Raw genomic sequence first — 24,310 nt, forward strand, 5'->3', positions numbered from 1 at the left:
GTATCCCAAGGATTAAATAAAAACTCTTCAGTGTGGTTTTAAAATTTTAATATTCTTACTGTAGCCTATCTTTCCAGGTGAATAAAACATTAAGCCCAGCATCCTACACTAGTCCTGTGGACTAGTCAAACTGGAATAATTGGTGCTTCCTGGGAATGGCATTCTGCACCTTGGCACAGACTTGTCTCCATGCCTGGAATTCTCTCTCTCCTCACCTCCACTTGTATCCTTAGCTCTCCTCATGTCTTAGTTCAAGGTCTATTTCAATCTTCAAATTTGCTAATGCTTCATCCCATCAGATTTTTAAAAAATTAAGTCTCCAGTATTTAGTTATTGGTGGATATATTATATGCATATCCTCAATAGAAGAACAAATTCCTTGAGAGCAGAGACTGTCTCTCAAGTTTTATATCTGTAAAGTTACATAATAATGTTAATTTTAATATCTATTTAAAAGGAATAGAAGTTGTACACAATAGATATGCAGTTTCATGTGCAAACATCTTTCCCCCCATTCTACTATGTTATGGAAATGCTTGTTTTATTTCTGAAGTTCAGAGTAAAATATAAAAAAAAGAAATCTAGAATATATGAGTCATTAACAAATGCTTGTCAAGTGATTGAGTGTTTCAAGTAATGGATGATTATGCTATTTGCTTCAATTTTCTAGAATACTTTATGCATTGAAATTAATTTAAATAAATAAATCCTGAGCAATTTTAGTTGGTTTTATTGCTAGACAATAATATTTCCATAACATATTAAAAAAAGATATTATCCAAAGGGAAGGAAAAGATGATGGGGTACACATATATTATTCTCTCCTCACAAAAGCATAAACGTTAAAACTCATTAAAAAATACAGGAAAATTTGAGAGCTACATTGGGATTAAAGGTTAACCCAAAAACCACTTTTGGGGGCAATATCTGACAAAATGAACAGTGAAATAATAGGACAGATGAAAGTCTGACTTTTTTTAACATCAAAACACTTGGGAATGAAGTAGTTTTAGTCCTAGCCATGGCCTTAATTAAATGTACAACAAATTACTTAACTGTTTTTGGCCTCAGTTTCTCCATCTATAAAATAGGAATAATAACCTCTGCTTTACCAATCTAATAGTACTATTTGTAGGGGTGAATGAGATGGTTTAAGTGCGAGTGGTTGTGGAAGGTAATGATTTTTCTATGGTGGATGACATGATATAAAATTATTATAATTTTTTTTTATCCTCTTGCAGTTGGATTTGACATGTTTCTACAAGTAAAAGAAAGCAAGCACTTTGTGTGGGATAGGGAAGGGGTACTGGAAGTGATGGTAGCAAATGTTAGTTATTGATATCTACTAAGTTTAGCTACAGAAGGTATTAAAAAAGCAACAATTTCTCTTGAAAAATTTTCTCAAGTATAAAGGATTCCATGTATGAACATATGCTAGTGTGTATATGAACACACAGACTATACATGTATATCTATGTACTGTGTGTGTATATATGTCTGTGGGGCTATATGTACAATTTCCTTAATGAAAAGGGGAAGTAAATGTACGTTTACCTGTACAAAAAGAAGCTTACATAGAGTATTTGCTTACCCCCTTCCTTTTTTCTCAGTTTGCCCAAGGCATCCTTTCAAACAGCCGCCTGGCCAGAGATAATAGGTGGCCCATTTCCCTAACTAGAATCAGCAGCAAATCAACCATCTGCCACTGCAGGGGTCTGAGATTAACCCAGCCACTGGACCATGACTGCAAGACATTTGCACATTTAGATTACCGAAATTTTAGTCTACCATTCAAAGGGGAGGGAGTAGAGGGGGAAGGAAGAAAAGGCCCCCAGGCTCTTTGGGGTTAACCCTTCATAGAGCTTGATCACCACCTGATAGCTTCACACACCCAGTTTTTCTCATTACATACTGTTAAGGAGAGTGAAAAGATGGTGTTCTGTTAATGATCAAAGAGAGTGAAAGACATACACACTTACACACTAAGGATTACCATATGATGGCTAGTGTCTTGGGTCAACAGACAGGATTTAGGCTAGTGATAGCATCAAATTGATGTTCTCTTTTCCCAAAACACAAAATAAAGTCAATGGAACTTACCGGTGGCTGGAATCCTTTGAGGTCACTGGCTGTGAGGTCATTGGCTGTAAGAAGCTGTGGAAAGACAAAAAATTCTCTTTAAGTGATATAGTAAAAAAATGTTGTACATAGCCTCCTCAGGACATCTGATTCTCATATCACTCTCATGATACTGAAACACCAAAAACACGTGTTGTCTTAAGCCATGTTCTATGTCCCTAAAAGCTGTTGAAGGAGTGGGATTTATAACTGGAGAGAATCTTCCAGATTTCTGAGATCTCATTTGACAGAGAAGAAATGAGGCCCAGAGAAATTTCAATGACTTTCCCAAAGTTACAAGTAATTAGGGTTACAGGGAGAATTGGATTCAGTTCCTCTGGGCCAAAATGTAGAGTTATTTCCAGTGGACAATAGTAGCTACACTAATCACCTCATCTTTACTCATGCCATCTTTCTTATGTCCTCTTTCCCTGAACACCTCTATCTCAATTCTATTCATTTTCCAAAACCTAGTTCAAATAATTGCCCTCTCTCCAATACCCCCTCCACGCCCCAAGGATCTCTCTTTCATTAAAATTTAATAGTTTATATTATTTGTACTATTCATTTCACACTTATAATAATGACAGCATGAATAAAGCACCTTAAGATTTGCAAAATGCATTACAAATATTATTTCATTTTTTCCCTTGCACTAGTGCTATAAGAGTTAGCTGTTATTATCCACATTTTATAAATTAAGAAACTGAAGGAGATTAGAAGTAAAGTGATTTGCCCAGGTTACACAGCTGGCAAATATATGAGGTCACAATGGAATTCAGATTGTCTTGACTCTTAGTCCTACAGTCTATCCACCAAGCCACTTATATTGCCTTATAGTATCTTTTGTGGTCACAGTGTCTTGTTGGAAGAAATCTCATGCCTTTCTAAAGTAGAATATAAAAACCTAGAGATTTATACTCAATAATCTGGAAGGAAGGAAGGAAGGAAGGAAAGAAAGAAGGAAGGAAGGAAGCAAGGAAGGAAAGGAAGGAAGGAAAGGAAAAGAAGAAGGAAGGAAGGAAAGGAAGAAGGGAGGAAGGAAAGGAAGGAGGGAGGGAGGGAGGAAGACTTATTATGGACCTACTACATTGCAGACACTATGATAGGTGCATTCCAAATATCATCTCATAATAGAGATAGAAAAATATGTCTTTGCATAACTCATAATAATTTCTACATAGTATGGAATGTATTAGTTAACTGGATGAGTTATTAATTTGTTAATAAAATACCTGCAGTGTGTGACTTGAGAAAAAAAATGACAAGAACAGGGTTGGGGGGGAGGGGGGAGAAAGACAGATGCTTATTTTGATTCCAGGAGTGTGACTGTAAGCTTTGTTAAGCCTGGAGAGAATCTGTGAAAAATAGGAAAGATTTCATGTTTACTGTAACAATATTTTGTTTGGTTCAAGAAGGAGAGGGATTCATGCTGGGCATCAGTGCCTACAGCCATTTCAAAAGCTCAACTGGGCTTTGCAGCTTCTCCAAAAGAAGACATTGATGATGAAGCTTAAATGGTATTAAAGCTGGAAAAGAACTTCAAGCAGAAAGAGACAAAGGAAGGGAAGGGGACAGAGAAGGAATAAGCACCTATGTGATACCTACTATCTGCTATGTACTGTGCTAAATGTTCTCCAAATATTATCTCATTTTAGAATTTTATAAAGATAGTAAAGACTCTTCTCTCTTAGCAATGTGCCATGGCTGGGAGTGGAAAAGAGAGAAAGGGAAGAGAGGGAAGGAGGGAAGGAAGGAAGAAAGGAAAAGAAAGAAGGAGGGAAAGAAGGAAGGAAAGGAAAGAAGGAGGGAAAGAAGGAAGGAAAGGAAAGCAGGAAGGAGAAAGGAAGGAGGAAGAGCAGGAAGCAAGGTAGAGAAAGTAAAGAAGGAGGGAAGGAAGCCAAATGTTTATTGAGCACTTATTATATCCAAGATATATAGCCACCTCCAGGAGATTATACTCTTATTTGGTGAAATAAAAGTTCACACAATAAATAATGAGGCAATATATTAAAATGAGGTATTAACGAAGTATCTTTGAATCCTGGAACCACAAAATCTCTGAAAAAGAAAATCCTTCAGTGTTTTCTTTAAAATACTACAAAGATAGGTATCTTCTCCATGAAACTCTTGACAGATTATTTTTTGATGTCATAGGCATGTGTCTAAATCTTACAGTTTCCTCCAACTGGAATGTAATCCTAAGAGTGATTCAATACTATTGAGATCTTTCAATCAGAAGACAGATTCAAGTTGAGTACAGAAGTTATTAAAGGGTGATCCTTTAGATAGCCTGAGGAGTGTGGTCTGTTAGAGCTGAGCAATGGGGTTTAGGGGTGTTGTGGAGTTCCCCAAAATGTAGCAGGCTAACATGAAGCAGCATAAAAGCAACAAGTGGAAGGATAATCTACAAAGGAGAAACCCAAAGGAGAAATTAAAAAGAAGGCTAAGCTTTGGCAGAGAAAGGAGAGACTAAGGTAGACCACTGAACACTGCAAACATCTTGAAACAGGAATGAAACTATTGATAATACTCAGTTTTTCAAAGACAGAGGGAAGTCTTCCTTCCAATATTCTATTTCTCCAACTTCTCTTTTCCATACCTGTCCAATTAATAGAAACTGTAATATACTATGCTTACTTCTTTAACATCAATATTTCCTACATCTTGCTTTTCCTTCAAAGAGGACTGGGAGTAGCTAGAGATACACAAAATTGAAATTAGGTCAGAAAGCCAAAGTTCTCTCTAACGGCTAGGACTTTTTCTAACTGAGAGCTCCAAGCTATTGCAAATATATTAAAAATTTAACTGGATATAAATTCCTTAAAGCCTCAGAAAAAGAGATCATGTGGACCAGAAAGTCATTATATTATCCCTAAGTTAAAAGTGAGATAGTTGTTGTGAAATAGTATGGCTTAAGAAATCTCTATTCTACAATATCACAACAACAACAAAAATATAGTAAGAGGGAAATTGAGGAGAGGGAGCTCTAATAAGTGGAAGGCAAGGAAAGGAGACAGTGATTATGAATTAGGAGGAGGTGGTACCTGAGTAAGACTTGAAATAAGAGGAAGATTCTAAGGATAGTAAATGAAGAGAGAATACATTCCAAGCTTGAAGAATGCTTGCACAAATTCACAGAAGTGAAACATGGTACATCCAGCTCAGGAAACAGTCTTGAAGGAAAAAGAGAGTTTGTGAAGTATAAAGTAAAGCTGAAAAGCTAGGCAGGAACAATATTGTAGCAGGCCCTAAAATGCCAGGCTAAGGAATCTTTGTTGTATCTTAAAGGCCATATATGCATATGTCTGAGTAGAAGATGGCTTATTGTTTGGAAGAGAGGGAAAGGATGGCTTCTTGTTTGGAAGAGAGGGAAGGATTCTCAAACTTTTTGAGTGTGTGATGAGGTGGTGGAATGCTGAAAGGGGTGGTGATACAATCAGACCATATAATATATTCCTATGTATCTTCTTTAATGCTTATCTTGAACCCAAATAATTAATTGGTTGACATTAATAAAATTAATAAAATGGCTATATTCTCTTTTATCTAAGAAAAGAGAAAGAGTAGGTAAAAAGAAAATGAGGGAGCTTATTTCAAAGCTAGTATTGTGACTACTAATTTTATTAAACTGGAAAAGGAGTTGTAATCCTTACAATGTTCATTATTCAGGCTCCTATTGAATACTGGAACTTACCATTTCACAAAGAATCCTCTTCTGTAACTGGACATCTCAATCTGTTACTAAATTCTGTACCCCTCACCTTATGTGAAGTTATAATTTTCACACATTATGGTTAACAGAAAAGAGGTCATAGAAAGCCCCTCAATTATATGAAGACAAAAGTCATTTTTTCCCAATAAGTCTTCTCTTTCCAAGTCAAATATTCCCAGATCTTTCCACTATTCATTATAACAACCTGGATTCCGGATCCTTTATTATTCTACTTTCTTCCTCTGTACAGTTTAAATTTACCATTAACATCCTCAAAATGTAGTGCTCACAACCAACAGCAATATTCTAAGACACACACACACATACACACACACACACACACACACAAAATAGGTCTAGAATTGGAAGGGTCCTCAGAGGCTTCATTTTAGAGATGAAGAAATTGAGTCCCAGGAAGATTAAATGATCTTTTAAAGATGCTAATCCAGCTCCCCTGATCCTATACTATACCATATACCTCCAGAGTGTGAATGGAACAGAGTACACTGGTACTACTACTTCCTCTGTTCTAATGCTATAATGCTTTGATAGTCTAAGATCACACTAGTTATTTTTTGACTGCTGTTTTCTACTACTGACCAGTATTGAGCTTACAATCCATCAGATCTCCTACATGGTAAAAAAACAAACAAACAAACAAACTAGTCATCCCTCTCTCTTCATCCTGTATTTGCATAATTGGTAATCAATCAATACACATTTATTAAATGCCTACTATGTACTAGGCCCTGTGCTAGATACTACGAACATAAATAGAAAAGTGAAAGTCTTAACCCTTAAAGAAATAGAGAATATATTTGAGTAGAAACAGATACTGTGTGTGTGTGTGTGTGTGTGTGTGTGTGTGTGTGTGTGTGTGTGTGTGTGTAGGAATAGCATTTAAATGGAATGTTGAAAAGAGTTAGGAAATACAAGAGGAAGTAAAAGTAGGACCTGGAGGGGAGAGTCTATGTGAAAGCATATAAGAAGGAGATAGAATACTGTTAAGGAAGAAAAAAAAGCAAGTAGACTAGTTTGTCTAAAAGAGTACAATATGTAAAGGAGAGCACTGTATTATCAGTGAGGAATATTATTTGCTGCCAAATATTGAAAGGCTGTATCCATTAACAGAGGAATCTGTATTTTAACCTAAAGAAAATGAGTGGGGAGGGTTGGGGGGAGAAGTTAAGGATGGGAATGACTATGAGAGTTTCTTTAGAAGGAGAGGAGCATGATCAGAGCTGTGTTTTTACTTGGCAACTTTGTGCAATATGAGGTGGAGATAGGAAGACCAATCATGAGGTTATTGAAATAGTCCAGTTGAGAGATGATGGAGGCCTGATCCAGGCTGGTTGTGCTGTGAATAGAGGGGAAAAGGAAAGATTGTGGGATGGTACAGATGTAGAACTGGGTAGATTTGGCAACTATTTGAACATAAGAGATGAGTTATTCAAGAGCAATAAATTAGGAATAATTCCTTAGTTGGAAAGTTAGGTAACTAGAAAAATAATGATGTCTTGGACTTCTGTACTGAAGTTAGGAGGAGGAGATAGATTTAGAGGGTAAAGATAATGAGTTCTGATTTTGACCTATTGACTCTGAGGTGCCTATGGGATGTCCATTGAGATTTCAGATTCATTTGTGCAGAGAACGCATAGATAATGATAAAATGAAAAAGAGTATAAAAGAAGATGCCCAGGGACAAAGTCTTGGAGTTTACCCATGTTGGGAATGGAAGAGTGTGTGTGTGTGTGTGTGTGTGTGTGTGTGTGTAGATATGGATGATGAATCTGTAAAAGAAACTATGAATCTCAAAGAAGTTCCCCTATCTCATGGATTTTATAATCACAGAATATTAGAGTTAAAAAATAACTAAGAGTTCATCTAATTCTATTCCATCATTTTAAAGATGAGAAAATTGATATCCAGAGAGATAAAATAATTTTTCCAAGGTGGTGGGAGAACCTCGCCTCAAATCCAGTTTTTTTTTTTTACTCCAAATTCTATCTCCAGCTCCAAATTCTCCAGTCATGAATAAAAGTCATGGAGGAATGGCCATTTCTTTGACCCTTCAACAAAGAATCCCACACTAATCAAGCTCTAACTCATCCTGCCATTGATTTCCTAATTGAGAATAGCAGCAAAAATCTTTCAGTTGCTTTAAAAATATGTTTTGTTTTCTTATGTTGGCATTTCTATGACTGAGAAAGAGCCAGATCTATTTGAAAAATAAGAGATGACTGATGGAGAAATGATGTTTTTATCATTTTGTTTTGCTTTTTTCCCCAATTATATAAAATTGGGGTTATTCTCATCCCCCACCCCCCAGGAGCTTTCTTAACTAATCCAAAGCCTCATTATCTCTTTTCTGTGAATATAAGAACTTGCAGTCTGAAGAGCACAACCTAATGCTTATTTTCTATCTTATATTAGTTTCCTTTGTTTTTTAATTAGACTTGGAGTTGACTCTTTGAGAGACAAGGAATAGGTCTTATACTTAAGTGTTGTTCATAGTCTCCTCAATGAACTGGAGATTCTTTGAGGGCAGAGATGGATTCTTATACTCTGAGTGGGAAGGAGATTCATGAAAAGCAGAGGGGTCACTTGGCACAGTATTATGTTACACCCAAAGTAGGTGCTCGATATAAAACTTTTAATTATCAACTCAAGAGAAATAAGACAATATATAAAGGATTCAGAGAAGCCTAAAATAACTGGGGTTACTGAAACAAATAGGATTAAGCTAAAATATTCAAATAGGGAAAGGCAAGCAAACCATATGCTGAAAAACATTTAAGTCCCACATAAAATCAAAGAAATCGATTGATCTGATAAGCTCTATAGGTCTCTCTGTTCTCAGAGGTAATACGTTATTTCAGAGAATTACATATCTAAAACTTAGCTCTTAGGTAATTTGCGAAAATGCTTCTTCCTTCTGTTCATCTCAGAGAAATTTCAAGGGTTGCATGTAGAAAACAATTAATCTCACTTTCACCAACCAAACTGTACACCCTAGCTAGATTCTCAACAAATCATTCCAAATACAATGAGTAAGACTTTAGAACTGGTCACAAGCTACTTTATGGAGACCAGGGCAATACACATGGTTAATAAATGCCCCTCTCTAATCTGCCCTACCATTGATAGGGGAGAAAGATCACAGAGAGTGCATTAAGGAAACACCACTTAGTCTAGAATTAATTATCATGTATTTTGCAACTGAGTAAAAGACAGGAAACTTGAGGACAGTGAAGGAGTTCAACCAAGGATTTATTAAGCATCTACTATATGCCAAGTAGAATTTCAAACTGAAAAAAAAAAAAACCCAACTAAAGTACTTAAGGAATTTTCCTTTCTATTCCCCATTGAGGAAGAAAAATGAATGAAGTAAAGAAAAATAAAATAAAAATTATTAGGTTTTACAGAATCTTAGGGATCACCTAATTCAAATTCTTCATTTTACAGATGAGAAGACTTGAGGTGCAGAAAAATTTGTTTTCCTTCCCCTTGGTTATTCATCATGTTAGAAGTAGAAATTGAAACCTCATCACACTCTTTTGTACCAATGTGTGTGTGTGTGTGTGTGTGTGTGTGTGTGTGTGTGAGAGAGATATTCTCTAATTAACTATAAGCTCATAACTTTTTTAAAAAAATCTTATTACCAGAGATACTCATATACTTTCTCCCAATTTCCTTTTTCCTTAATTCTCTCCATTTCCTTTCTTTAAAGCCCTATCACTCAGACACACCTTCTGGCTACAGAAGAAAAAAATTCTGATATGCTGACCTCCATTATGCGTGTCAGACATTACAAGCACCTAATGTTTAAAAAAAACCCAACTGTCTTAAAAACAACCACCCCTATCCTTCACATCACCTCCTCAATCCCATCCCTATTCCCTATTTCACAAATGACTACTAGAAAGCTGCCTCTCCTGGGAAGGTGCAACAAACCAAAAAAAGTAACAAAAGAAGGAAGATTAAAATTAAATCAAACTGGGACCCTTTGAGTCAGTGTCAGTCATTAATGAAAAGGATACAACCTCTTTCCCAGGACTAGTAAATATCTCCACATGGCAAAGGGATAAGAGGATATGGGAGAGATTGATCTAAAGAGAATTACATTTAAAAGACAAAGGAGAAAGGAGGGAAGTTGAGAATCTTTTCATTTTGCATTTGAACTTCAGTAGCAGCAATTCTTTAGCTCTCAAGTCCCTGTGTGTCTGTCATATTTCCCCAGAAAAGAGTATGATCCTTGAGGTCAAACTATGTACTTTTATCTTCATATTCCCAACCCCAAACAGAATGTCCTGAACATAGTAGCAGCTGAATGTTTATTAAAATAAATTGAAACCAATATAGTCCAAATCCCTTATTTTAGAGATGAGGAAGCTATTACTCTAGAATGTCCAGAAACATCTGTGTTCTCAGATTACTCTTCTATGTCCCTGGGAACTAATGTGGCCTATCCTGTTAGAAATACTAAAGCTTATAATTCCAGTAAGCATGCATACTCTTGAGAAGAGTGAAGGTAAACAGATAGCCCACTTGGGAACAGAGTAGATTCTGTAGTGATATCTTTGCAAAAAACACACAACCTGGCAATCAGAGGGAAAGCAATGTCTGCACTAATCAATACTGACATAGAATTACAGGATAGATAGCAGAACCCACTCCATACCAACTCTGCAATCTCATTCTCCTCACTACCACTCCATAAAAGCATTATGAAATCATATTCCCCTATAATCCCTTTACCAGTCTCTCTGAAGTCAAAACAGGGAATTTTCCTTCCATGGTTAGAGGGGAAGAGGAAGAAGAAGGGGAACGGTGAAGAATCCTTACATGAGAGCATATATTAATGACAAAAAAAAGAATCTAACCTTAGCTATATAAGGAAAGTCATGGAAAGTAATTGGCCAACCAGCAAATTCTTTGGCTAAATACTTTGTCTTATGCTATATATATTTTAAAGGGCTTTTATTAAGATTGCTGGAAAGAGAATTATATTTAAATTTAAATTATATCTATCTCTATCATGTCTTTATCCATCTACCTCTCCATCTGTATCTATCTATCTATCTATCCTCTATCTACTCCTGCCCACTAGTACTTCTATATTGTCATGTTAGCCAATGTCCTAAGGAGTTGTATGGATAAGATACGAGGTCAATAGCTCACCTTATGTTGTTTCTGATCTAGGAATCTGAAGAGATTTAAAGAGATAGCTTTCTGGGAAAGATAAGAAATGGCTAGAATCCAAAGGAGGAAGAACTCCATAAGGCTAATGTGCAAGGGATCAACAAGAAATCTGAACAATATAGAGCCAGCTCAGAAGCATCATTTCCTGGTAAGCTGTACTTCAAAAATTTGGAATCACCAAAATTTTTGAGTCTCTTTCCTATTGCTAAGTGAAAAACAAACCCTTTCAGGAACATAATACCAATTCCTTAACAACTTATTCATGCCCTAGATTTCTCCTTTCGGAAAAAAAAAAAAAAGGCTAAACTGATAAGTGTGGCTACATTTTCAATGGACTTTACCCAAAAAAAAAAAAAAAAAAAAGCACAGAATTGGAAGTGGGAAAAGACAAGTTATTGTAGAATACTATTTATTTTGAAGTTACCAAAGGGTTGATGATACAATGAAATCCTTCTCTAATTTTTATTTTGAAAACTCAAAATTTGGAAAAGAAGAGGATTGTAGGGTAAAGAAAAGACTAAGATTCAGGAGACCACCAACATCTTTTGTTGTGACTTCTGAGCATCTTACTTTTCTTCTCTGTACCTCCATTTCATCTGAGTTCATACGCTTTCATAAATCCATAGCTACTTCCTAAGAGTGTACCTTTACTTTCTTGAATTCTTTCTCATCACTGCCAGTACTATGGGGGCAGTACAGAGACTAAAACTAGAATACCTGGAAGAATGTGATGTCATTTAAGTTCCTAGAGGGTAGGGAATGTCTAGCTTTTGACATGTGTTTGTACTCACTGCACTTAGTTCCAAAGCTTAATAAATGCTTTATCTAATCTAATTTAATCCATGTTTATTGTGTCAGTTCCTGTGTCCCAAGAAGAAGAGGAAGAAGGGAAGTACTAAAGCTGGCTTTTTCCAAACTAAGGTTTTTTCCTAAAAATTAGCGCTGATTTGTTATGTTGTAACAGCTTCCCTGTCGAGCTCCATGATTGGTTGCTGCTTGGGTTTTTTTGGGTTCCCCCCTCCCAAACAGGAATGATACCCTTTTGGACAGATGGTTGCTCACATTGCAGCTTCAGTTAGCTTTCCCAATGAGGCCGAAGGCAAATCCACATTTGAGCTCAAAGTAAACAGCCTTCCAATTCAAAAGGCATTAATTCTAACTGCCAAAGCATTTGGGGTGCTCAGTACAGATGTCAAGTAGACAGTTTCTGACCAAGCTAAGCCAGGGCACATAAGCAAGTTACACATTCTAAGCTGCCATCCTAGCTATGCTGTTTGTCCTTCAGCTAAATCTCTTCAGCCTAGTGGAGTTTTAAAGGTTAAATTTGAAGCAACTGACAGTGCCAATCTCTACTCTAGGGATACTTCCTTTTGGAAGAGCAAAGAATATGGTTGCCACAGAATCCCAAAATCTCCGAGCTGAAAGGGACCTTGGAAGTGAGTTAATCGACTTCTTACCTAGAGCAGAATCTCATCTATCAGATCATTGTGGCATCACATAATATTTCAACTGGGTCACCTGTCTAAATCCCTTACCTGAAGCATGAATCTCCTCTTCATGATCATCAAAAGATCACAGAATACTAGGAAAGGATCTAGCCCAAGCTGTATTTAAAACATGAATTCTCTCAAAAAAATGATGAACTTTTCAAGCAGCTAATACTAACTTTTCGAAACACTGCCAATAATGTTGGTGCTCAAAATTTTAGTTTGTCCGTAAAGAAGGTGGCATAATACTTACAGATCCCTATAATACACACTCCTAGAGAACATCCCCAACTCTAATTTTAAATGTCTTTTGATCCTCACATCACATTCAAAAGTATAATTTAAGTTTTTAAATATTGTTTTGGATAAGAAGTCAAAATTTTCATGAAACAACTCTACTCCAAACTGCCCCTTCCCTTAGTCAGACCCCCACTTGCAGAGAAGGTCCAAAAATTACTACAAGAAATTGTGACTCTAACTTCTTGAGATGGACTTTATCCTAAATTAGGCCACAACTTAATAATATTTGAACTTAGGGAACATATAGACCTTGATGAAACTCCAAAGTGAAAACTTATAATTTTGTAGTTTTATAGTGAATTTTATAATACACTGGGAGATTAGAATAATTTTTTCATAAAACTTACTTTAAATTTTAAATTATACCTAGAGTTTAAAATCCAAAAACCAAAGTGAAAAAGATGTATACATACAAAAATATTTTTAGTAAATAAAAATTGATAGCAGAAAATTGGAAATTGATGTTTTCTTATTTCCTTTACTGACTGTTTTTGACTCTCTAGACTTTGCCACCATGCATTAATTACCTTCTCATTCTGAGAGACCTCTCAGCCCCTATGACTTGGAATAACAACATCATTTCCAATTTGGCAACTCTCCTCTACTGAGGAATTCCTCCTAGAATCTCAATTTTTGGGGAAGCAAACAGGTCAACCATCCTTAATTTCTTTTCCAGTTCTTTTTCTAATTCTCTGGACTTCAATACTGTGCTTCAACATAAGTTATTATCACCTTCCCTCATTTTGATGACTTCCCTTTAGCTACTTTCTTCCCTCCATTAGAGGGAAAGGAAAGCTCTTTGAGGACAGATAATTTTTTTGCTTATATTTATATCTTCTTTGCTCAATACTGCCTTGAACATAATACATTCTTAATTAATTCTTGTTGACTGATTAAATAAGTTATGGAATACAAATGTAACAGAATATTATCATGATATAACAAATAATTAAATAGGAATCTGGGAAGATGTTTTTGAACATTTGATGCAAAGAAATGTGTAAATATGTAAAATGAACAGGAGAAGGTAATGATAATCTACTCCAGGATCTTTACCAATAAAATCCCAAATAGGGCCACAGAGAGTAAGACATGGTTGCAACAATTGAATAACCACAAATAAAAGCTTCATGTCCAGAAAAGGGAAAGTGATTATCCCTTTAGATTTTTTTTTTTGCTACTTAAGATATATAAATTCTGGGTACTATATTTTAAACAAACTATAATACATACAACAGAAACCAACCAGTATGGTAAGGGGATTGGAGATAGTATTATACAAGAATCTGTCTGAGAAACTGAAGATATTCTTCTATAGAAGAAAAGACTTAAAGGCACAATATGAGTTTAGCCTTAGAATATCCAAAGTTATCATATGGTTGTCATAGTAGACTTTTTTTTTTCCCTTTTTTGTCCCAGAGGGTATAAGTTACAAAGAAATTGATTGACGTAAAGAAAAAAAAAACTTTCTAACAATCAAGAGGTCAAAAAGTAGAGTTGGCAACAGGATAAGGGAGCTCCCCATCACCATAGATCTATCATAGATGGATGGCTAAGGTCGGGTGTATGAGAAGAGTGAGAGATAGGGACAGCTAAGTCTAGCCACACAGAAAATTCCTGCTTCAAGCATAGGTTGGAAGTAGATGGCCTTTGAAGTTCCTTCCAACTCTGAGATTTAATTTTTCCTCCAGTGATCTGTAGGGTCCTGCTTTGCTGTGAAATAAATAGGAAACCTGCTCTTATCTTCAGGGACATTAATAATCATTACCTGAATTGCTGCTTCTGTATGGATATTAACTAGCATATAGAAGAGGGTAGGTGAGGAAAGGAAGGAAAGTGGGGAAAAGTCTTAATGGTAGAGAAGAGTGAGCAATAAAATAATCCAAACAAAACCAATTTTCATCAACATTTTCAACTTGGTAAAGAATTCATAAAGTCCCAGTTTTATTTCCTGTGTTCTTTTTACACTTCTAGGATATTCCTAGTACCTCTTCTCGAGGTGTCCAGTACATAGGTTTCTATGTCCTGTCCATTGGTGTCTATGTTATTTTCTGTCTCTGTCTCTGGCTATCTCTATCTCTCTGTGTGTCTTTGTCTCTATCTTTCTGTCTCTATTTCTGCCTCTTTTTCATACACACACATAGTTTTGTATTATTTTGAAAAGATGAGAATTATCAGTATATATCATAATGACAAAACAAAAAAAAGGAGGTAACACTATTTCCATTCCACCAAAGAAGGAAATGAGGCCAGAAACAATTAATGTTTTGCCTAAAGTCACACAATTGATATTCGAAGGGACCCCAGACGTCACCTCATACAACTTCCCATCCAATGCAGGTATCTCTATCAAAATTTCGGACAGAAGTCATTCAGCTTCTGCCTGAACAGGTTTAGTGAGAAGAACCTTTTTACTTTGTGAGATAACTCTATCCTTTGTTGGAGAGTTCTCATTGTTAAAACTCTCTTTCTAGTATTGATTTGGAATCTGCATTCTTTTATAATCCAACCTCTGGGTCTACTCTCCAGATTAGCAAAAAAACAAACAAACAAACAAAAAAATTTACTCCCAGATTTATTCTTGAACAAAATAAACAATAATACTTCTATGACAAAAGACCAATTTTTAATACTGACAGTTACTTCCAACAGTTTAATATTGCTGTTGTCCAGACAATAAAAAAGTGTATCAGGACAATGAATATCTAACCTGTCTCCAAAGATGACTTGCTATGTGACTTTGGATGAGTCACTCATTTTTTTTTTGTCCTCAAAATTCTTCACTTAAGAAAAAAAAAACTGGGGAAATAATGGCTCTCTCTATCTCATTCAAAAATGAACATGTAGATGAGAGTACTTTGGTGAGGATAAAATACTAACAAAAGTAAGACCAATGGGTTTCTTTTATGATCAGAGTCAGGAGGTATGGATAAGGAAGAGTGAGAACTATAAACTGTTCATACAGGACATTTCCTCTTACAACATAATATTTTTGCACTTTTTTCCCAAGTTAGTTGACTAGAATTAAAAGGGCCTCAAAGTCAAAAGGCATCAACAAGCCAGACAAGTGAACTCAGACAGGGATCTTTTAGTTCTAAAATCAAATCAGCCAAAGCAGCTCCTTACATCCTCCTTACCAGTTTTGAAAAAGATTAAATTGAAGTACCTATGTATGTTGTACCAGCATCTTGACAAGTAATGGCAAGGAACATGTATAAGAGTAACACATGGTCCCTGTCCTCAGTGTTTCAAACTTCCAGGCAAAATTCATAAACCGATGTGCAACATGAAATTTTTATATTCCAATTCCAACAATTTTACTAGTTGTATGACCATAGACAAATCATTTAAACTCTCTTGAATTTGCTTTCTTTAATATAAAACACTGCCTCAACTATTCAGCTCACAGGGATGTTGTAACCCTTTGTGAATACTAAAGGGTTGGAGAAATGTGGGTTGTTTTTTTTTGCTACCATTAAAGTAGAAAAATACACATAATTAGGGAACCAACAGCAAGGATCAGATATGAGATCTGTTTTCTAGTTCTAGATTTGTTCTCTCCTTTATTATTAATCTACCCATCTGGGTCTGTTTTTCATGGAAATCATAGATGATATTACACTTGTTACTTCCTTACTCACAGGGTTTTTGTGAGGATCCAAAGAGGTATTGGCACTTTGCCAATTGTACAATACTATAGAAATTATCTATATTGTGATTTCCAAGTTCTTTTCTTCATTAACATTTCTCAGACAGCTCTAAGGAGTTTTAGAAAGATTTTAACTCTGCAATTTATTAGCTGCAAAATACAGGGCAATTTAAAAAAATCTCCTAATCTTAGTTTCCTTACCTGAAAAATGGGGATGATAATACTTATATTACCTAATTTTCAGAGTGACTATGTGGAGGTAATTCAATTTAATGTGTATGTATTAAGTACCACCTACATAAGTGAACTATGTAAATGTAAGCTGCTATTATTTCATGCAAAAAGAAGGCATGGCTGGAGCTGAGCTCAGGGAAACAAAAGAGAATTCAGAGGCAGACAGTGGGTTACATTTTAAGTAGATTTTTAATTTGGAGCAGAATGGATAAAGATTAGACTTCTTCCAAATACCATTCCTTAAACTTTTTGAGTTCTCTTGGGGAAATCTGAGAAGACCATGTTATGCAATCCTACAAATACTACCTCCAGACAACAATATTATTTATATACTATTTCAAGTTTTGTGAAAAACTTTATATGTAGTATCTCATTTTATTCTCATAACATCTGATGATGAAGGTTCTATTATTGTTTCCATTTCATAGATAACGAAACAGAGGAGAGATTAAATGATTTCCCGAAAGTCATATAGGTAGTAAATATCAAGAAAGAATCTGAACTCAGCTCTTTTTGACTCCAAGACGAGCAGAAAAGTTCACTGAATTGGGAAGGGTAAGATTCTAAGGACTATATTAGAGGTGCCAAGGTACTGTTTCATCCTAGCATTGTACCTTTGAAAGTAATGGTCCAACCCTACTAACCCTTCCCCCATTCTTTAGACAGAAGTCAGGTTAGTGATGCTTTTCCTAAGGTAATGGGATGGGGGTAGGACATGAAATTATAATTGTTGCCTCGATAGCCTGTGCCTGCGCATCTCATTACTGAGCAAGGACTGGAATCAAAGTATCTCCGTACAGCTGGTGTCCCATTTAATCTATTCATAATCAAAAGTGATTAGCATAGACGTCTGAATGCTGGGGATACTGTGTGTGAGATCAAAGCCAAAGGTTCTGGCCTAGCTTTCCAGACCCACCTGGATACTGGAAGGGGCAAAGTAAGAGGGAGGGCTAGGGCTGGAGCAAAGGACCATGCCATCATGTGCTGGCAGCTAGGGATGGAAGAAAGGCCAAAGTCTCTACCCTTGTCTATGGCTCTCTGCCCAGTCAATCATGATGAAGCTTCCTGAACAGCCCCATGGTACAGAGATGGATAGGGCCTATCTGGCAGGGTCAGGTGGGGCATGGTGAGGGACAATCTTTGAATATTAAGAAAGGGAAGGTGATTTAAAAATCATCTAGTCTAATCTTAGAATCTTAGAAAAGAAAAAAAGCTTAGGCATAGTAGGTAAAGCAACTAGCCAAGAGTCAAATAACCAGACATAATCTAGCGACTCAACTGGATGAAAAATCTAAAAAAAGGAAAACGGGAAAAAGCAGGGATAGGGAAGTGATCTGGGTAGGGATCAAAACATACTAAATTTTTAATGCTTTTAATAAAATGCAAGCCTATCTCCCCTTTCCAGACCAAGTCCCAAGACACATAGCTCTCCAAACCAACTGGAACAGTAATGCCTTATATCTCTTCTCTTTAGTCAAGGACACCTTATCAATAAATAAGACTTGTATTGCTTTTCCTTATTCAAATTTTATTCATTCTTGAAGGCTCAATTCAAGTCTCACTTCCTCCATTAAGATTTCCATGATTACATTTGCTAACAAATTTATCTCCTCTATATCTAGACTCTTCCCAAGTTACCTAATTATCTGATGGTAACATTTTTAAAAGTTTTAGCTATAGGAAATTTGAAGAAAAGTGGATGTCCATCAACTTGGAATGATTGAACAAATTATGAAATATAAATAGAATAGAATTGTGCAATAAGAAATGAAGTTTCGGAGAAACTTAGCTAGATTTCTATGAACTGACACATAGAAATGTAAGCAGAACAATTTATACAACAATTTATACCTAATGTATTGTAAACAATATTGAAAATCTTCAGAGTCTGATCAATGCAGTGATCTTACTTGACTTCAGAAAAACTGATTACAAAGCATAACTCCTTGTCTTTAAGCAGATGTTGGATTAGAAGTACAGAATGAGGAATATATGTGTGTGTGGAGGTAAGCAAAACAATTTATACAACAATTTATATCTAATATATAGGTAATGGGTACGGTAACGGAAGAGAAACTAAGGCAAGATAGAGATTAGAGAGTTTTTAATAATTTATTTGAAAGGGAGAGATTGTGGGGCATGCTGCCCCCAGGGCTGATGTCCAAAACAGCCAACAACCAATGTGAGTTCTCAATGACATATATATGCAGGTGGCTCCAAGTTACCAGGGGGGTAGACCAAGTCAGAGACGGAGTCAGAGCACTAAAAGCAGGAACCGAGTATCAATCTGGTTCTGACAGGGTGAGGGGAGGCACAGGACATTCTGATAAGTTGGGATGACAGAATGAGGAGAGGCATCGACAGTTTGATAAGTTGGGATAGGGAGAGGCATGGGAAAGTCTAATGATGTCTAAGATAGAAGGTCTTTCTCCTTATCTGGATCATCATGATTAGGAGGGAGGAGTGGTGTTGCACGATTGAGCAGAACAATTAGGAACTGAGGCCAAACAATTCAGGGAAACCAAGGCAGGGCAATTTAGGAAAACTGAGGCAGGACAATAAAAGGGAACTGTGGCATAACAGTACATATATTCAGATATGGTCAATGTTTAAGATTTTTCTTTCCTTGATTCTATTTAATTGTTATGAGAAAAGATTCAATTGGGGGTGGGTATATCATTGGGAAATGATATAGAAAATAAGGATATCAAAAACATTTTTAAAAATATCATCAGCTGTCTATATCAATTATGTGACATATTATCAATATCATATCATTCATTGTCTTCTGTCAATCTCTACATTAATGCTTTGTATTGTTATATAGGTCATTTCATTTAATTGTCATGTTATTTAATTCTCAGTAACCCCATAATTTGTTTTAATTGACTGTTCTCCATACTGCTCAATATTGCCCTTTTTTGATGTCCTTTCCTCCTAAATGTTCATTGTGATCAGATTTTGCAATAGGAGCAGGAAAATAGGATTTAAATTTACATTGTAGCATAAACTAATGGTGGGGAGAATCTCCATATATGCCACCGATGCTAGCACCTTGACCGATATAAAATAGAAAAAGTTCAGCTTGTCAAATTGAGTTATACATCTTCTGGCTTGATTGAATTATCATTAATAAGATAATTTGTGAGTTTTTAAAATGTTAAAGCCAGAAAGGAACTTAGAAGGAATTTCTACAGAGTAAGATAAAGACTTGTTCAGGATCATGGGGAAAGTTAGTGGAAGAACTTGAACTAGGAATTAGATATCTTAATCTCATCTCATGCTCTTTCCACTACAACATATCAGCGTCGTTGCTGTTTGTGATAAAAAAAAAGAAAGAATGGAAGGAAGGAAGGAAGGAAGGAAGGAAGCAAAGAAGGAAGGAAGGAAGGAAAAGAAGGAGGTAGAGTGGAAACAACGAAGGAAGGAAGGCAAAGAAGGAGGGAGGGAGGGAAGGAGAAGAGAGGAAAGGAAAAAAGGAAAGAAGGGAAAGGAAAGGAATGGAAAAGGGAATGGAGAAGAGAGGAGAGGAAAGAAGACAGAGCATAGAAAAGAAGAAAGAAGAGGAAAGTAGAGGAGAAGATAGGACACAGGACAGGAGAGGACAGGAGAGGAAAAGCGAGAAGAGGGAAAAAAAGGAAAACTGTTTTAGTAGATTTCTCAATTCTATTCCCATTTGAGATATTTAGGTTGTAAAAAGGAAAGCGAAAATGTGAAACTTTCACACCATGAAGATGCTTTTGCTACTCTAAGGAATTTCTTATACTTCATTCATTTTCTCATCTATTAGATTTTTTTTTCACTAAGTAATGGATGGAGGGGAAGAATAAGAGAATAATTATTTATAATATACCTACCATGTTCCAGGCACTGTGCTTTTTATAAATGTTATTTCATTTGATCATGACATTGTAAAATACATGTCATTATGAACCCATTGAGGAAATAGGTTAAATGATTTACCTGGGGATCACATAGCCAGGATGTATCTAGGACTAGATAGGCAAGTCTTTATGCCTACTTCAAGCATTCTATCCACCAGGCTATCAGCTGCCTCTGGGTCAGGGCAGAGCCCTTGGGAAACAAAGGCCAGGGCTACTGATTCTGCATCTTGCAACGTTGCCACATTGATACACTCTCCAAATATAAAAGGGAACCCTCTAGAAAGTGTATTACCTCTGGTCACTAGCTTGCCAGCTAATTAAGTGGCTATGTCAGCAGGCTCAGTAGCACCCTGTTAGCCTTGATAAGTGAGTGGCTCCTGCCAGCACCTAATTCATATCCAAGATGGAGATTATATTCCAGGAAGAATCAAGCACTTTATTTGATGCAAAGGAGAGAATACTTTTTTTTTTTTTTTTTTTGCTTCTGTTGAATGCAGGAGTTCTGAACCTATTTTTGGTTGATCTCTGTATTCTTCCCCCACTCCAGAAGTTTGTTGGAGCCTCAATATAGAACCCTTCTCAAAATGGCATCTTTTCATATATAAAATAAAATACATAGGGTTACCAAGAAAGCCACTTATATTGAAATATAATTATCCAAATATCCCTCTCCCCCCCAAAAAGTCTATGTACCCCAGGTTGAAAACCATTGCATTATCTAGAAACAAATGACATTGGTATCAAATAAAGGCCCCAACTTCTCATCCCAACATCTCAGTCTGAGAGGAATGGTTATGTAGATATTACTTGCCTTCCCAAACTGAAAATAAGCACCTGAGAAGTATGGAAGGTTATGTCTTAGCCCTCTACCAAAATATTAAGAAAAGTGCTAGACCTAGAGCAGATGATCAATAAAAGCAATGGCTGCTTAATAGTAGATGAAAGAGAGGTTTCAGAGCATCTGATTTCTTTCCATGAGTTTTCACTAACATACTACATTAAGACAAAAAGACCTTTGCCTGATACCCTTCTACTCAATTCCTGGTATTATGGATCTTAGATTTATAGCCTAAAAGAATATCAAATGTGTTAATTCAAATCCCCATTTTACAGATGAAGAAAGTGAGTGTCACAGATGTCAGGTGCTAAGTAATAAAGTCAGATTTAAAAGTCAAAATTCCAACTTTAAATATAGAATTTTTTTCTTCATTACTCAAAATGAGTTATCACTCTATTCCTTTTAAAGGAGTATTTATTGAGTTATTACTACATGTGGATATATAAGCAATAGGTCTGATCCTCCAGTAGAACATATTTAAATTGAGGAAATAAGATATACACACATGGAACACAAAAGTGCAAAATGGCATGAAATGTAGTATTAAAGTGTTGGATATAGACTAAAAGTTCTTTTCTAAAGGTGTTTGAAAAGTAATGAAATCACTGACATTTGGAGGAGCTAGGGAAGGCTTTGTGGAAAAAGGTAGTATTTGTCTTGGGTTTTATAATATGGTTAGGAAAATGTCCAGGTTCATCCAAGGAGGTCAGAGCTGAGCCAGATTAGCAAAGTTATCCCAGCATGCCGTGGCCAACCTCAACCTATCCTTCTTCCAAAGTATCCATGAGACAGTAAGCCTTGTTTTGGGTGTCTGACCTGTTCTCAGACCCTGACAGGGTCTCATATGTCATTGCCTAAATAGGCATGAAGGGAGCTCACCTCTGCCACTTACTGGCCTTGACAATGCATCTCTCTTTTCACATTGCCAGAGTAGCAAGAATGAGGGACTACCTTTAAGCCTAGAGGCATTTAAAGCTATGCTTCCAGACACTGGCATCATGACAGATCTGCTCTCTTGGCAGCTGATCTGGGTGGCTGTCTCAGCCATGCGTTCAACACTAACAATGTGGCGTCCCTATCGCCTGTACAAACTGGCAGTACTGGAAAGTGTCATTTGATAGAGAGAAAAGAAAGCAACCCTACTTCCCTTGCTCCTCTGGTGATCAATGATTTCAGCTTAATTTGTAACAGAATGCAACTGTAAACGAACTGACAACAGGGTTATCAGCTATTCTGTTGGTAGCACTTGAGGCAATCTTACTTTGATTTGACTAGACCCAGCTGCCCACTGCATGGAATGACCTTTGCCCCATCCTGGGAAAAATGTAATTCTCTTCATGCCTGTTTCTGTCCATGGGGAGTTGGAAACAGAGGCTGCTGGAATAATGGTAAGGTTTCCTAATGACAGATGTTCACGGAAGCAAAGAAATTAGGCGTTGTCAGAAATATAATCTACAAGTCTTCTGTCTAAAAAATAAACAATCTCTTTAAGGAAAAAATAAGGCAGTTGCAAGATTTCCACATAAATAATCACAGAAATCTTTTGTCTCTAAAAGAAAAAATATTAAAAAAAGAAAAAAGCTAAGATGAGGTAAAAATTAAGGAGTCTCTGCTTTTTTTTTTTTTGATAATACTTTATATTGAAACAAGGATGCTCCCTCTACACATTTAATAGAATAAAAAACAACTATATGTATGTTATACATGGCCACAAGAACATACTACATAATTTTTTAATAATAAAAAGCATATATAGGGGCAGCTAGTTGGCACAGTGGATAGAGCACTGGTCCTGCAGTTAGGAGGACCTGAGTTCAAATCCAGACTCAGACACTTAATATTTCCTGGCTGTGTCACATAACCCAACTGCCTCAGGAAAAAAAAAGAATGAAGGAAAGAAAAAAAAATAATAAAAAGCATATATAGAAGTTACCATCAAATATTTTCTTCAAAAAATACATCATTATATAAGGAACATGGGATTTTAGGGATATGGGAATTCCTTAAGAGTCTCAGAGTTGTCTAAGGAACTGAGGCTAATTTAGCAACTAGATATTCCTGACTCTATCTGCAATGTTTGTCTGTTTATAAATATAGCAGTATCCCACAGATACTATGAACTTTGAACTGTCACTTCAATAATCATAATAATTGTGGTAAGTATATATTATTTTATACTTACAAAGCATTTTCAAATTTTTTATATAATTTTATTTTTCTCAATAACACTCAGTAACAGCAAGTCAGGAGAGATAATAAAATCACCACGATACCAAATTTTGTGTCTCCAGAAGAACTAATTGCCCACGGTCATAAATCTGTTAAATGGTGGAGCCAAGACTTACATCTTTATCTTCTGTATCCAAAACCCATGGTCTTCTGATTATATCATACAGAAGTTGTATTTGTGCTGATCCATCTATGTTCTCATCCTTCTGGCCTTGAATTGGTGTAAAGGTTGATGAAGATTGGGGTGAGAGTCTCTGACAATAGACTCTCTTGAATTTTTCCTTTTTATTCTTATTCATCACCTTGGTTTCTTAGCACCTTGCTCTAACCCTTGAAAATGTATGTATGTGGAGAAAATATTAAAGGCATCAGGAGTTGGGATAATTATTCTATAGTACTTATTTAGCACAAGTATAGAGGATACTAAAATATATTTTCATAGTAGATAACGCATCCCAGTAAATGTGACAGAACCATGGAGAGTTGTCAGACACCAAAAGCAGACTAATTTGGCATTCGAGTAGGGAAGCCAGACTGAACCAAGCTACAAACAACATGTATCCCAAAAACACAGAGATATACACTTCAAATATATCAAATTGTTATGCCTGCCCTTAATCTCCCTCCCCTCACTGCCCCCAATTGTAACATCTG

The 24,310-nt window shown here is 36.1% G+C and overlaps 1 protein-coding gene across 1 annotated transcript in view; it reads right to left on the reverse strand.

The window, feature by feature from the left end:
* The window catches only part of SETBP1 (SET binding protein 1), a 478,472-nt gene that overhangs the window by 243,518 nt on the left and 210,644 nt on the right, over window positions 1-24,310 (reverse strand). Inside the window, exon 3 of the mRNA XM_051969680.1 lies at window positions 2,101-2,154. Within this exon, the coding sequence (XP_051825640.1) occupies window positions 2,101-2,154 (54 nt within the window). The remainder of the gene's footprint in view (window positions 1-2,100; window positions 2,155-24,310) is intronic.

This window comes from Antechinus flavipes, chromosome 1 (genome assembly GCF_016432865.1).
Source record: "Antechinus flavipes isolate AdamAnt ecotype Samford, QLD, Australia chromosome 1, AdamAnt_v2, whole genome shotgun sequence".
Classification (NCBI taxonomy): Eukaryota; Metazoa; Chordata; class Mammalia; order Dasyuromorphia; family Dasyuridae; genus Antechinus; species Antechinus flavipes.